This window comes from Ochotona princeps, chromosome 19 (assembly GCF_030435755.1).
Source record: "Ochotona princeps isolate mOchPri1 chromosome 19, mOchPri1.hap1, whole genome shotgun sequence".
Classification (NCBI taxonomy): domain Eukaryota; kingdom Metazoa; phylum Chordata; class Mammalia; order Lagomorpha; family Ochotonidae; genus Ochotona; species Ochotona princeps.
This window is the reverse complement of record NC_080850.1, coordinates 29,836,572-29,851,748: the sequence shown is the minus strand read 5'-3', so window position 1 is coordinate 29,851,748 and position 15,177 is coordinate 29,836,572. Positions and strand designations below refer to the sequence as shown.

The window sequence follows — 15,177 nt, the reverse complement described above, 5'->3', positions numbered from 1 at the left end:
AAGCCAGGCCATCCATCCTGTCTTGCCACTTGCCCCAAACCGAGCACAGGCAATGGTCACTGCTGTAGGAAGCCCTGAAGATCCCGCCACGCCGCCCCTCTCAGGTGCAGAAAAGCCCGCTTCCCCCGGCCCACCGGGAAGACTCCCGTGCGTCCACTCAGCCAGGACATCTGAGGGCAGGAGCTGCGCCAGGCGTGCGGGATAGACCAGAGGCGAGCAGCCCCGCCTAACCTGCTGTCCCCCACCTGGACCCAGCCTCTGTGCCACGTATTATCCCCCGGGGGGTGGGGAGGAGGTGGTCGGCGCTGTCACGCGCGCGTAAGGCTCACGCTCTCCGACCCGCACACCTGCGCTCCGCCCCTTGGTCCCTGGCAAGCCACGGGCGAAGGCATTTGAGAACCCAGGGGAGGCTTGCAGGGGCTGCCCCAATCTCCTCCCTTTCCCAGGGCCCGAGTTACCCAGAGCCTGCCGCGGCCAACCAGCCCGCATCCCGGACATCCTCCTCCCCCTCCCCCAACGCCAGCACCGCACCGGTATCCGCAGCCACAGCCGGGAGCCGGTGAGGCGGTGAAGGGGGAGGGGGAGGAATCAAGGGATGAGCACCGGGAGGGCGTCGGGGGCCTTGAGCCGAACTAGGACGCCCCTGGAGCCGGAAGCCGAGCCGGAATTGGAACCAGAACCTAACCACCGGTACCGGGTGGGCCAGGTGGCCGGGGTGGGAGGGATCCAAAAGGGAAGGGAAGGGTCCGGGAGTTCCTGGAGGGGAGGCGGCTGCAGAGGCCTGGCTCAGGCTGGCGCGGAGAAAGTGCGGACGCTGAGGGCGCGATTTGTGCCACAGCCGCCTGAGCATTCTGTCTCATCTCGCACTGCAGTGTCCTTGGGAGGGAGGCTGATGCAGGACGAGCTGGAAAGGGAAACGGCTTGGGCGTCGGGGTCGAGCCTGGACCAGGGAGGTGACAGGGCTTGCACAGCCACCGTCAGGCTTCCTGCCATGGGAGCTCTGGGCAAACCAGCACCTCTAGCCCGGACAGCTCCCTGGTCAGGAATGGGGTGTGACAGGACCCCTGAGGTGTGCCCCTTTCCGATCCTAAGAATGGCATTCCTCCCTTACCACTTTCCAGCTGCAGTCCCCTAAACCCAGGAGGCTCCCTGGCCCGTGCTCGCCCCCCAGGGCCTCATGTCGGAACCACAGCCTGACCTGGAGCCGCCCCAGCATGGGCTGTACATGCTCTTCCTGCTGGTGCTGGTTTTCTTTCTCATGGGCCTTGTGGGCTTCATGATCTGCCACGTGCTCAAGAAGAAAGGCTACCGCTGCCGCACGTCCAGGGGCTCCGAGCCTGACGACGCCCAGCTCCAGCCCCGTGAGTGAGGAGTGAGGAAGCCTGGAGCCCTACCTGCCCTTCCTCCCCGCCCCCCCACTCCTGGGTTCCACTACCTCTCTCTCCTAGTCCCCTCCTCACCCCCTCTGTGTCTGCCTCCCCAAATGACAGATCCAGGCCAAAACCTGACCAAGCCTGCAGAATGCTGAATGATAGGTCCTTGAGTCAGCAAGTGGGGACACCACTGGGAAAACAAGGCTAGAGGAGGCAGCCTGGGCAAGAAGGGTCCACTGTTACTAGTATCCAGCTCCCATCAACTTCCCCAGCCCCCCAAACACTCAAATCTAGCATGATGGCAAAGTACTGGAGGGGTACTTCTGGAGCAGTAAGCCACAAGGCCACCACGCTGTGCTCCTGCAAGCTGACTCATTTCCCACTTCTTGCCAACCTCTTTCATCCTTCAGCCGAGGATGATGACGTGAATGAGGACACGGTGGAGAAGATCGTTCGCTGCATCATCCAAAATGAAGGTGAGTGCGGTGGCCCTGGGCTCTGCTGCCCACACTTCCTCACACTTGACCTCCACTTGACTCCCTCTTTTCCTCTCCCCGCCCAGCCAACGCCGAGGCCCTGAAGGAGATGCTGGGGGACAGTGAGGGAGAAGGGACAGTGCAGCTTTCCAGGTGAGCTGGGAACAAGGGCCACCATGACTTAGCTTGCCTATACCCTCCTGTACATCAGCACAGTCCCCTCAGTGTCTATGCAAGTGTTGAGGTGGGGAGGGGAGGAAGGGTGAGGCTGGGTAACTTACAGTGAGAAAAGTTTTGTAGAAATCCAAGTCCATCAAACGGTATCTCCCATCTGGCTATTGTCAACCTAAGGATTCATCCCTAGTGCTGCTCTTTGGGGGTTAAGCTGTGGCCATTTCTGGGAAGGAAAGCACATAGCCATTGACATCTCCATAATGGGTTTATTAGATAAAAGCAAGAAGGAACATTGGGTCCTGAGGGAAATGGGGCTCTTGGGGGGTCTTGAGGATGTGCTGAAGAGACTAGAAAACGGAACAGGCAGGGAAGTGCAACTGTCATCCTGCCCTGTCCCTCCCTTGCCGTTCAGTGTGGATGCCACCTCCAGCCTGCAAGATGGAGCCCCCTCCCATCACCACACAGTACACCTGGGCTCTTCCGCCCCTTGCATCCACTGTAGCCGGAACAAGAGGCCTCCACTTGTCCGTCAGGGACGCTCCAAGGAAGGAAAGAGCCGCCCCCGGCCTGGGGAAACCACCGTGTTCTCTGTGGGCAGGTAGGAATAGGGTGCCCCTGGGAAAAAGAGGTTGAGCTGGGGCACCCAGTGATCAGATATCTGACCCCAAATGTGGACCCCAGGCTCTTTCCTCCTGCACAGAGAGTTGCAGCAAGTCACTGGCCCACAATCTGACAAGGCCTATTCTGCCTTAGGCCAGAGGGAAGTGAACATGAAACCCAGGATGTCCATGGTTGAAGGGGAGGGCCAAATGGTTTCTGAGTTCTGGCACTAAACCTCACTCTTCTGTCCCCCCACCTCCAGGTTCCGGGTGACACACATTGAGAAGCGCTATGGGCCACATGAGCATCGTGATGGCTCCCCCCCAGACAGGAGCTGGGGCTCTGGTGGAGGGCAGGACCCAGGGGGAGGACAGCCCAGGGCAGGGACACCTGCCATCGAGAGGCGGCCCCCCGAAGTATCACAACCCCAGGCTCTAGCCAGCCCCCCAGTGCAGAATGGAAGACTCAGGGACAGTGGTCTCATCCCTTACAATCTTGAGGGGAACCCTGGAGCCTCTGCAGAGCCAGTACTGGGGACCAGAGGGAGGGGCCCAAACCCAGGGCTGCCAAGTCCAGAGGTAAATGGACAGCCAAGCAAACCAGACCCCTCAGATTGCCAGGTATGAAGATGAGGCCAAGGCTACAGCTGGCTCAGTTCTCATTGCCTCTTTTCAAGGGGTCATTGATAGGAGCACCCCTCCCATTGCTGACCCCACCTCTTGGCTCAGGTGTCTCTGCCACAGGGAGCAGGGGCTGTGTGATGTCAAGTCTGCCTGAGCCCCAAGTCAGGTAATCTCATCCTCCCACCCCTACTGAAACCATACAAGCCCTTGTGCCCCCGAAGGTGAAGTGCAGATTTGGCCTCTGCTGCACACTCCTGGCTCTGCTGGTAGAGTGGGCATATACTCCAGGGAACAGGGTAGGTCCTTCAGCCCCTGGGAAAAGCTGGGCCAGAGCCCAAACAGGAGCAGCACCATTACCCTTCCTCTCCCAAGCCTCGTCGTTCACTGCTCTGACACTCTGACAGATGACCAGCTGGAAGGGCCAGGGGGCAGGCAGGCACAAAGGCTTTTCCCTCCACTGCACAGCCAAGGGACAAGTGCTGCTTCTACTTGGAGCTGAATGGCCTCAGGCTGGGGGACCTCAGGAGAAGTCTCATACCTCCCCAACCCCTCAGTCTCTTCCCAGTTCCCTGGCCCACCAGGCTGCCTGGCCCACCTTTCCCAACCCCTTGTTCTATACGTGGCAGGTGGGAGCAGGCCCCTGCCCTGAGTGGACCCCTAAAGCAATAGCACCTTAGGCCCCCTGCCCTCTTGGTACAAAAGGCCCAGGCCCTGGCTTGGGCTTTGTGCCATTTATTCACTGTCAATAAATCTGCTCAGACCATCACAGCTGCTTCACATGCTGGCTCCAGCTCCTTCTGAGTCCCAAGACCCACTCCCCATCCCTGCCCCTAGCATCTCTGGCTGCCAGAGTTGGTGGAGGGGTGGGGGATGGGTGTCACAGCCAAGGTGGAAACAAATGGGCCACAGTCAGTCCAGATTTTGGGGGAATGGACTCCAACCTCGGAGGGCTCAGGGTATTTCACCACCTAAGACAAGCTGGCACGTGGGCAGAAGGGCTGGAGGACAACTGGGGGGAAGCTGGGGTTCTGCCCCACAACTGGGGAAAGGAACTGTGGCCACCGCAGAGGTGAGAATGGATGTGAGGGGATTCCAACTTCGGGCTGTGTTGTTGCGGATTATACAGGGAGTGGGTCTCTGACAGCGTGGACACGGGCAGCAGCGTCATTGTGCAGCGATTCCCCTGGCCTTCAGGTGAGGGGATCTGGATGGCCAGGATCTGGGGCTTTAGCCGGTGGGGGAGGTGGTGGACGCATCTGTAGGGAACACATAGATATACTGCTCCAGAGTCCTCCCTTGGGCCCATCCACACCCATTCCCTCAACCCTGCAGACAAAACCAGACCAGTTGGAATGAGCCCATTCCACACACAGTCCCTCCAAGGCAGGACCCTTACCGGCCTGAGTCGGGGCACTGTCATGTCCAGTGGTCCAGGGCATTCCAGGGCTTTGTGTGAAAACAAGAACAACAAATCAGTCTTCAGATCTTGTGTTCAGTGCTGTATCTCCAGCACTTGGGACAACTGGCATTCTATAAATATTTGTTGAATTGACAGTCATGAGTCTAAGCCATAAAATTCATCCATCAATCCATCTAATCATCCATCTTACTGGACATTATGCTGCTCCGATCAAGGGACCAAAGTGAAGGAGGTGAGATAGCACCCGCACCCCCATGGCTGTCAAGAACTAAGAATGAGACACTAAGAGGTGAGTGAGTGACTTAGTGTTGTGTCCTTCAAAGTGGCCTAGGGAGATGGAGATGGTGGTGACCTCACCAACTCAGAGATGGAGTCTAGGGAAGGTGGAAGTGCCTAAGGTTTTAGTGAAAGTTGACCTTTCTGAGGGAACATGATGACCCAAAGTGGGTATTTGTAGGGTTTAAGGATACTAACAGCAAAGGGTGCCTAGTGTAAGAACAAAACAAAAGAAGCTGGTTACATTTTTAAAGTAATAACCATGATCTAATAGCTGCTATTGGCATACACACTCCATGTTGGGCACAATACTACATACATACCCTACAGAGGTCTTAAACTCTCAGAATTCAATGAGGTGGTATGTCTCTCCTCAATAAAGGGCATAAACCAAGACCCAGACAGGTTAGATAGCCACCTGAAGTCACATGGTAGGAAGTGATAGAGTACATCTGAACGGGTCAGCCAGGTTCTGAAGGCCAAGCTGCAGTGGGTCTTACAATAGGGTGCAGAAGCACAGCCTAGGATGCCAAGCTTCCTTTTCCTTCCCCTCCTCTTCTCCTCCCAGAACCGCCAAGTCTACTCACATGCAGGCAGGATGGGTTCAGTGGGGCCATCCAAGGCTGAGGCAGGGGGCGGAGGAGAGAAGCTGGGAGGAGAAGGTGATGGCAGTGCCTGATGGGGTGGGAGTGGGCACAGAATTATTTCTGGCAAGTAGGGGGGGTGGGCAGGGAGGAGCTTCCCCAGCCTTTTCTCTCATCCCACCTTCAACTCCTATCTCACAACTGCCCAACACAGAAAGTGTCCAAATGTTTGCCTTCAGGTAGATAAACATATTTCAACCACTATGAAGTATTGAACACTTAAACCCTCTGAGATGTTCTGCTAGCACTCACATGCATTACATGACCCAATCAGTCCTCACCGCCATCCCACGCGGTGGGCACTTAAATGGCTCCTGTATGAGGAGTGAGACTGAGGGTAAGCCATCTGTCCAAGATCATAGAGCCTGTTAGTGGCAGAGCACCGGCTAGAGCCCCAGTCCCTGACCCCCACTCCTATGCTCTTCCTGCTTTATTGCAGTAACAACAGCATCATACATACCTCCTGGGTGCCACCACCTTTCTAATCATGATAGTGAACCTACTGAAGTGACTGTCTTATTCCCTTGTGATACGCAAAGGAAGCAACTCGAACAGGTTAAGTCCCTACTCAAGATCATGCGATAGATGTTTGAACTCTACTCTATGCAGCACTAAAACAGGACCTCCAAGCTCCTAGGAAAGCCACCTCAGTTTTCATTTTTCTGCCCAGCCAAAGGAGGAGAGGCCCAAGCTATGTTGAAGGTAATCCCCGGGAAGAAAGGAGCATTAAGATGAAAATGGGGTGTTAGTGTGGAAGAAAGATCAACCCAGAGATGCCTGGGGACCCAGGGAGAATAGAGCCTTACCTGCTCCGGTTCAGAGAGTTCAGATGGCCCTGGGGGACCAAGCAGCTCCTCCACCAGCAGGGAGGGGAAGACACCAACATGGCCCCCAAATTCTCCCCTCCAGAAGCCGTCATCCACTCCATCCTGGGCCCGGGGCAGCAGGCGGATGATGGCCCCTTCAGGGAAGCTTAGCTCCTCTGCGCTCTGCCCTGTGTAGCTATACAGAGCACAGGCCAGAAATGCTGTGGAAATCAAGGGGGCCCGGTGAGAGGGGGTAAGTGGTGGCAGGACAGGACACCCAGAGCTACAGTCCCCCCCAAACTCAGGGTCTTCAAACCCCAAATTTCCTTTTCTTACCTGTGGGCTCTGCCCCTGAGGGATTATTGCTGTCACTGCCACTCTCAGGGAGGGAAAGGTCTGGGAAGTTGAGATACCGCTCAGGAACAAAGCCCACCTCGCCATGCTGGTTCCGGGCCTGCTCAGCAAGAATGCAAACAGACTTGCCTCGGCAGACCTCAGCCCTGGCTCTCCTTCACTCAGCCTTCTGGCGTGGCCTGGCTCAGTCTTTGGGGACACAGAGAAGTCCCTCCCACGGCCCTCCATTCAGGGGGAGAACCCAGGGGCTCATACCCACCTTGACCCATTCATCAGCATCTCCCTCCTCTATGACCTCCAGCCACTCACCCTCCGTGATGGTCAGCTCATCCTCACGCCCTGCCTGGGCCCCACAAGAAAGGAGTCAAGATTTGTGGGTCTCCTGCCCCAGCAGGCTAAGATCCCTACCCACATTCGTACCTGATAGCCAAAGACCACGTGGGCAGGGCAGGGGAGGGGCCTGGAGGTCAGGACTGGCGGGGCAGGCTCCTCAAAGAGCTCCCCTGTCTCTTCGCATTCATCAAAATCCGAAAGTTCAGCATCTTCTGCCTGTAGAGGGGTGGAAAACAGGCATCATTGCTAGTCCCCTATCAAGGATGCCTTGGAGCTTCCACTCCTCCACCTCACTCCTAGAGGACACCATGATCCTATCTCCAGGCCGGTACTGCTCATTCAGTCACCAAGTGTGTCACAACCCAAATCCCTGCAGAGAGCAGGACAACACTCACGCTGACAGAGTTCCAGGACCCACGAGTTTACCACATGCCAGGCATAATGCTAAGGACCTTAGGTATACTCATACTAATCTTCTAGATGATCCAGGTATGTTTTTGCTCAACTACCAATCTCATTTTGTTGGTAAGGAAGCTGAGGCCCAGAGAGTTTAAGTCTCTTGCCAGAATCATGCACCCAATAAGCAGAATAGCAACACTCAGACTACTTACAGTCTGCTTCTAGAACCTCAGGGCTTTACAACCATACTGTATCCATAACACAAGTTCATGGATGACCCTCTCATGCCAGAAACTATGCAAAGAATTACATATGGATGACTTCATTTCAGCCTCACAATAACCCTTTGAATTAACTATTACTATTTGAATTAACTATTTTACTATTAGTTTCTTAGAGAGTCAGATCTCCCATCGACTGGTGTACTCCCCACAAAAGCCTGCAACAACTGGGGTTGGGCCAGGCCAATTCTAGCAACTGGGAACTCAATCTAAGTCTCCCTTGTGAATGGCAGAGATCCAAGTACTTGAACCATCACCTGCTGCCTTCCAGGGTATACATGAGCAGGAAGTTGGACTAGAAGCAGAGCTAGGGCTCAAACCCAGGTTTTGCACTATGAGATCCAGATGTCCCAAGCATAAGTTACATTAATTACTGCAACCAACACCGACCTTCCGATTCCCATTTCATAGGGTCTGCCTTCCCTCCAAAGTAGAGTAGAAAGGAGGACTAACTCACCGTGGGGGACAGGTCCCTCTGGGAGAGCCGAGCCTCACTGAGCCGTCGCTCCTGCTCCACCTCTTCCTGTGCCTGGGTCATGGCAGGCTTCAGCCAGCACTGCACATCCAGGCCAGCTCCCTGCAGGAGGGCCAGCCGTGCAGCACCCTTCACCTGGCTCACCTGGAATGGAGAACAAGGGAGTTAATAGAACTTGGCCAACTCTGTCCATCCGCATGTCCCTGCCTCCATCAGGTAAAGGAGGGGAAGGAAGCCCGAGCAGGTAAGAGCTCAGTGGCTGGTGCCTCACCTGTGCCCTCCGGATGTTCTCCCTCACTTCCTGTAGCCGCTGTTCTATGCTGGGCACCTCCCGCTCAGAGGCCTGCTGCCGCCTCTGCTCCAGTCTCTGCAGCACCTAGTAGGGAAGGCAGAAGATGGGGTAGGGTAGAAAACAGTGTGGGTATAACTCACTCAGAGCCTGGCACTCCGCTGGTTGCATCACATGCATTAGCTCATTTTATCTCCAAGTGGGGTGTTATTATTGGCCCTACTTTAATGATGAAGAAACTGAAGTCCAGAGAGGCTTAGTCACTCCCACATCCAGGAACACACAATGACAGAAGAGGAGGTAAGCCCAGGTGCTTTTCACCACTGTGTCATGCTGTTGTCTTAAAAGGCCTTTCTTCCATTCCTGCCCATAGCCCTGTGCAGCCCTCAGTACTTCCACAACCCCCATCTCTCAGTCCTTGCCCACCCATAACATCTGCACCCCTCCCTCCACCTCACCCGATGCCCATGGTTCTGGATCTTGTAATCACGGGCAGCTCTGCTCGTCCAGCGCTGTATCTCCTTCTCCAGGCCACTCTCCCCAGCCATTTCTCCTCCTTCCCTCTCTAGGACACACACCTGCAGGGGACAGAGGTGCTGAGCTTGCTCCTTCCCTCCAGTTCCCTTTTTTCTATCTGTCTTGCCCTCCAAAGATAAGAACAGAGAGTTGAGGGCAGGTGCTGTGGACACAGAAGAGTACCAGGAACAGGGTTGAGTAGGGGGCCACAGGTGGGCACAAGAGGACAATGCAATGACTCAAAGGCAGACTGAGGGGTGCCTCATGGATCCTGGTGGAAGGGATGTGACCTAGAGTTCAGAAATCCCCTGCCTGAGGTCTAGTAGTCACTCAGCTATCCCAGGACAAGGACAATGGGGCAGGAAGCCAAAACCACAGTCCTGTTTACATTGGGCTCAATTCCAAGCGGCAGCACACAGTCTCACCTGATCAGTGCCTGCTGGCTGAAACTGCTGGGCAGGGGTGGCAGAGAACACTCCAGGTTCCTGAAGAAACATCTTCAGATCCTGCTCCCAGTTTACCTGCCGGTTGGGAAAAGTCAGTCACTCATTATTCACTTCCTGCCCCAGCCTGTCCCCTGGGCCTCTCGGAAGAAAGAGGACAAAGTGAGAAGGACAGAGGCCAACAAGTGGTGGGGAGTTTGTGTTGCGAAAGAGCCCCTGGTGGGGGTGACGAATGGAGGGGGAAGCCCTCACCTGGGCAGTTGCCTGCCCTCCATGGCGGGCTTGCTCCACGACCATCTCTGCAGCTTCCAGCTCTGTGCGGCTCAGCGACATCAGGGGGTCCCGCAAGTGTTCTGACAGCTCGCTGACCAGGGCCTGGAGAGAACCCCGAGACACTGACACCAGCTTTCCCCAGGCCTCTGTCAGGGTGTGAGTAAGTGATGGGCATGAGGTAGGAGAAGGAGGCAAGAGCCAGGCATTATCACTGCTTCTAATAACAGGCCCTCGTGTGGGCACTTGGCTTAACAGTTCAAAACACACCTTCACAGACGTTATGAAGTAGGCAGAAGTGAGGTTACCCCGATGGGATTCAGAGGGGTCTGTGCTGTACAAAGTCATTTAGCCAACTAGATGCCAAATCAGAACCTCAGAGTGTAGCTTCTACTAAGAGAAGCAGAACAGGTCCTCTGCACCTGTTGGCCTCACAGGGAGTGGGAACCAAGAGGAGGCCCGTCCCTCCCTCCCTCCCAAGGGACAAGGACCACTTGGGGTTAGGACTGGCCTTGAGCAGGGCTGGCAGTTCCTCCTGGTAATAATGGTCAAGGTGGGCATTGGTTGCCACCAAATTGAGCAGGTAGTCATTGCGGGCCGCTCTCAGCTGCTGGGAGTACTGGGCTGACTGCGCAGACAGCTAGGAGGGACAAATAGGTATTGATGGGGAATCCTGGATGGCTCAAGTTCCTTTCCAGGCCAACCCAGAGCCAAACAAAAAATGGATTTTCACATTATTAACTGCTGGCTTTCTAATGTTACTACTCCTGCTCAGAATCCTCCAGCAGCTGATTCTGTGCACATGTGGCATAAAATCTCAACTGTTTCTTACTGTGGTATCACAGGCCCAACATGCCCTGGTCTCTGCATCCTCCTGAGCAACTTTAGTACCCAATCCCTGGCCACACTAAGACTGCAAAGCCATCCCCATCAGGCAACACATACACCCTGTCCTCTCCCTAGCATGTTCTGCCTCTGGACCTTTGCAAAGCTGGCGGCTTCTTGACACCGGTCCACCTGTTGGAGAGGCCTTCCTTCTATACCACACCCTTCTGTCATCCTTCATCATAGTACCTTGCTGTATTTTTCCTCTTAATCTGATTATTTGCATATTTATTTTCTCTGTCCCTCAGCCAGGTGGTGAGAGCAAGAACTCCACCAGTTCTCTTCTGTATCTATCAGAGTTAAGGCCACCGCCAGCACACAGAAGTCCGCCATAAGTGCATGGTAAGGAAACAAAAGAGAAAAAAATGATTTCTACCTTTTAGATGAAAGCAATGAGACTTAGGAACATTTTGAAGTTAACCAAGGTCACCCCTCTAGGAAGTAGGCAGATCCAACCTAGCCTCCTTAACTACTAAACTACTTTGCCCACCACTTCCCTGTTCCCCAACTCATGCCCTCAGTCCCGAACCTTGGTGCTGAGTTTCTGGAGACTGGTCCGGGAGTGAAAGATGCCATGGTCACTCCGGTTCAGCCTGTGTGGGCAAGGGAAACAGCTGGAGCCAAGCCGGATTCTGGTGTCTAGCTTTACCTCTGCCACTTGTCCCCACACCCCCCACTTGAGGCCTCCTGATTCCCACCTGGCCTGGACATCAGCTGCCTTCTCCTGGGCCAAGGCCCACACACGCTCCCGCTGCCCATACAGCTTCCGACTACGGCTCAGCTCCCGGACAGACTGCAGCACCTCAGCCTGTGCCCTCTGGAGGGTCTCTGTCCCCTAGCAGCAGGACGAAAGGGACACACAGAGTCCTGAAGCATACCACTGGCAGCCCCATGCCAGCTCTTCCTCACCCCCAGCCACAGAGCCATACCTTCCTAAGCACCTGCTCCTTGGCACTCCGCCCTGTGCCCCCCGCTAGGTCACGGTATCGGTCGGACGCCTGGAGCCGGGTTTGGCCCCCAGCCACGGTAGCATCGAGCAGGCAGCGCCAGGCACCAAACACTGTCCTGCCCCTCCCCAGAGAAGGTCTGTGTTGAGGAGGAAAGCACTCCACTGCTTCCTGAGACCACCCCCTCCAACACACCATGGGAGACAGCGAGCTTCCCCCTCCCCCTCGGCTGAGAGCCCATCTATCGATCTGCCCATTAGCTCGGCCACAAGGATCACTCATGCCCTCCACCCCCACCCACAGTGTCCTTGCTGGGTCAGCTCGTCTCCTGCTGCTGTGTCAGCTCTACCTGCAGCTCATGCGCCCTGACCCTCAACCAGCCTTCACCCCCACAGGCTCCTGGGACCAAGCTCTCCACCACTTTTTGGCCTCCCCCCATCCTGGGGCCCTCATGCTCCATGAGACCCACCTGCTGTCTGTGTCCCCACTCCGGTGCCCTTCCCGCTTCAGGAATGGCCCAGCCAGTTTCTGGAGTGCCTGGAGAGAAAGCCAGTACGCACCCTCACCCACCCTCACCCACTCCAGTGGGAGAACATGGGATAAGAACACAACAATGCCACTCCTACTCACCAGATGCACAGCATATACCACTTGCTTTGCAGAATGCCTTACATTTACTAACTTAATTCTTACAACTACTTCTATGTAGAGATCAGGTACAATATTATACCCATTTTAGAGAGAACAAAACTGAGGCTGAGAAAAGTAAACTTACTCATCCCAGGTCATGCAGCTAAGGAGAACAGGAGGAATTTGACACAAGGCTGCCTGACTCTAGGCATTTGCTCTGAGCCACAACAGAGGTGTGTGTGGATAGGCCCTGCTGGGATGTTCAGGGGGTCAGAACAAGAGGGGAGGCACAGAGGAAGGTGTCCCATACCTGCCCATACTCTCGTTCAATGGCTGCCCTCTGCTTGCTGTAGGATCTGTGGAGATTGGGGTGGGGCTGGGTTACTGTTTGGGCTTGTTCTCTCCCTTCTCCATGCTGTCCTCCACCTGGGCAGGGGGAAGAGGGAGCCAGCCCCAAGGTGTGATTAAACCCAGGAGGGCCCAGGGCAACCTGAGTCCTTGAGATCACCTCCATGGCAGCGGCAACTCACGACAGCCTCACCTCATCGCTCAGAGGCCCAGCAGGATCCTCCCTACCGTGGAAGGGCCATTTACGGGCTTGGAGCTGAGCATGGATGAGGGTCTGGGTACAAGTGCCTGCCACCTGCCAACAGGTCTGGAAGAGGGAAGGGGAGTCTGTCCTAAGCTTGACTGGCGGTGGGGAAGTGGAGCCCAGTGGTTGGAGGGAGGGTCCCTGTGTGTTTATGTGAGGCGGAGGGGGCTTGCAGAGGCAAGCCTGAGGCAAGGGGCTGCCCTTAACAAACAGGTTCCCGCCCTTGTCCTCCATCCCCAGCAGATGTGTGTTATGGCAGAAGTGGCGAAGAAGGGGTGAGTACTGGAAGGGGTAAAGGGTTACCTGATGTCCTCCAACAGATCTGCCTCCCTCTGCTGCCTGGTCTGAAGGATGCTCAGTTGTTCCAGGAAGCGAAGCTTCACCTCCTGGGCCGGCTTCACCTGTCCGGGTTAAAAGCAGGACAGAGACCCTGGGCGCGAGATGTTACAAACACCCCGCGTAGGGCACAGAGAGGGGGCGGGGCCGAGGGGGGCCGTGCCCTCGGTAACTGCTGGGTTGAGCTTCATGACCCCCTTCCCACACCGGTTCCAATGTCCGCTGGACCCTTTCTCTCCCCAAGCCCTCCAGAAGCCCCCATTCCCAGGCCAAGCTTACTTTTCGGGGCGGCGGCTGCATCTCGCTCCAGCCCTAGCAGCCAGCGTCGCGACTCCGGAACTCAAGCGGGCTCCGCCCACCGCCAGGCCCCGCCCCCAGAAAGGCCGGCTCCGCCCTCGCTCCGCCCATGTCTGCGCGCGCCGCTCGCCAGCTCCAGGGTCCGCAAAGGAACCAAAAGCCGGCGACGGCCGCGAAAACCCTGGAAGGGTCCGGGCCGCGGGGCGGACGCTGCGTCCGCTGGGAGGTGGGAACTCCGGGCTTCGGAGTCAAGACGCCTGGGTTCTATTTCTAGGACAATTACTGATCCAGCCTGTAATTATTTCTCATCGTTCTTTTACATGTGCAGATACCAGTCCTTGCGCCTAGGGGAAGGAATGGCGGGCAACTCCGTGTGTGACCGGGGAAACTGAGTCACTGAACACCGAGTGATGACGGAAGGAGATAGGGCTCGTCCCAGACCTTTTCCCAATTCCCGCTCAACTGGAAAAGCCAGCGTGAGCGGCGTGAGAAAGACGCCCCCACGAGGAAGGAACCAGGCCCAGGAGAAAAAAAAACAGGGAAGCAAAAAACTACAAGGTGCCAGCGAGTCGTGAGCTGGGCCGCGCACGTGAGGCTCGACAGCACAGAAAACCCTATCGCCTTTGGGATCTTACCTTCAGCTCTGCACCTCCAGGACCTGGTAGCCCTGGTGCCACTGAAGAGCCCTCCCCTTTCATCCTGTACACCTAGGCTCCCTGTCCCACACCACTGTTCCCACACCCCCACATAGCTGGCTCCAAACTCACACAGGAGAGCCTACCCACTGCCGCCTCTTCCTGTCTATCCAACGGACACCTCAACCCAATCCTCCCCTAGGTAGTTTTAGGGTTCTCTAAACAACACCTTCCCTCTTGGACAGTCAGAAACTGGGATTGTATTCCTTCTCCACCCCCTTTCCCTGCATCAGCAAGTCCTGCGGGTTCTATTTTTTAATTTCCAAGATCCTTCCCTCCTCCCACCCCCAGCATCGGTCTCCCATGCTGCTAGCTGGTATCCTTGCATGAAGTGCCCCCCGCTAAACCCACTGTTCACACAGCACCCAACAGACCTATTTTTTTTCCAAAAGCGAAAAAGATCTCATTTTTTCACTTACAACTCAGTTGATTCAGAATAAATCCCATGACCCAGCCCCCACTGACATCCCCCACATCAGGTGCATTCTATTCTGTGCCCACTGCCTGGGCCCCACTTGCCCCAGCCTTCCTGCCCTCCCCATTGGCAGGGAAGCTCCTCCTCACAGCAAATCCTTCTCCCAGCCCTCCACTTGTCCTGTTCAGCCCACTGCTTTGTTTAAAAGATTTGAAAGTCAGGCCCCCATAACGGGCCTTCCATGTACTCATCCACTTGCTAGGTGGCCAGGACCAGGCCAGGCTGAGGCCAGGAACTTCATCTGGGTCTCCCACGTGAGTGGCAGGGACACAAACACACAGACCATGTTCTGCTGCTTTCCCCAGGCTATTAGTGAGGAGGCTGGATTTGAAATGGAACAGCTGAGACAGACTGGTGACCACACTGGAAAACGATGCCTCAGGCGGTGGTTTTGCCAGCTGTGCCACAAGCCAGCCGCACTTTGGTTGTTTCCTCAACACATGAGCTTGTTGTCCATCTGATTCTTTATTTCCTATTTTCCACTTCCTCTCTACAGTGGAGGATCCCTAAGAGCCGGGACCCCATTCAACCTGGCCACAGTTAGCTGCTCACTGCTCATTGCTTGAAT

General features: G+C 55.7%; 2 protein-coding genes across 7 annotated transcripts; one reads left to right on the top strand and one right to left on the bottom strand.

Annotated features, from left to right (window-relative positions):
- The first annotated feature begins 314 nt into the window (after nucleotides 1–314).
- RELL2 (RELT like 2) lies at nucleotides 315–3,249 on the top strand. 2 transcript variants are annotated; one of them, XM_012927382.3, is made up of 6 exons: nucleotides 315–690; nucleotides 1,122–1,361; nucleotides 1,784–1,849; nucleotides 1,936–2,002; nucleotides 2,436–2,621; nucleotides 2,886–3,249. In XM_012927382.3, the coding sequence occupies exons 2-6, from the start codon at nucleotides 1,178–1,180 to the stop codon at nucleotides 3,247–3,249; spliced, it is 867 nt and encodes a 288-aa protein (XP_012782836.2). In that variant the 5' UTR covers nucleotides 315–690; nucleotides 1,122–1,177. The 2 variants fall into 2 exon arrangements, with proteins under 2 accessions (XP_012782836.2, XP_058533913.1); XM_058677930.1 differs by having other exon boundaries at nucleotides 315–697.
- FCHSD1 (FCH and double SH3 domains 1) lies at nucleotides 2,270–13,517 on the bottom strand. 5 transcript variants are annotated; one of them, XM_058677925.1, is made up of 21 exons: nucleotides 13,422–13,445; nucleotides 13,110–13,207; nucleotides 12,756–12,869; nucleotides 12,525–12,570; nucleotides 12,054–12,121; nucleotides 11,567–11,702; nucleotides 11,336–11,472; nucleotides 11,167–11,230; nucleotides 10,264–10,392; nucleotides 9,735–9,857; nucleotides 9,465–9,560; nucleotides 8,982–9,101; nucleotides 8,506–8,610; nucleotides 8,217–8,378; nucleotides 7,167–7,295; nucleotides 7,006–7,089; nucleotides 6,729–6,846; nucleotides 6,393–6,613; nucleotides 5,530–5,617; nucleotides 4,643–4,692; nucleotides 2,270–4,502 (listed from the first exon to the last, which is right to left on the bottom strand). In XM_058677925.1, the coding sequence occupies exons 3-21, from the start codon at nucleotides 12,758–12,760 to the stop codon at nucleotides 4,437–4,439; spliced, it is 1,947 nt and encodes a 648-aa protein (XP_058533908.1). In that variant the 5' UTR covers nucleotides 12,761–12,869; nucleotides 13,110–13,207; nucleotides 13,422–13,445; the 3' UTR covers nucleotides 2,270–4,436. The 5 variants fall into 5 exon arrangements, with proteins under 5 accessions (XP_058533908.1, XP_058533907.1, XP_058533912.1 ...); XM_058677924.1 differs by lacking the exon at nucleotides 12,756–12,869 and having other exon boundaries at nucleotides 13,422–13,517; XM_058677926.1 differs by lacking the exons at nucleotides 2,270–4,502; nucleotides 4,643–4,692; nucleotides 5,530–5,617; nucleotides 12,756–12,869 and having other exon boundaries at nucleotides 6,408–6,588; nucleotides 13,422–13,517.
- Nucleotides 13,518–15,177: the final 1,660 nt, after the last annotated feature.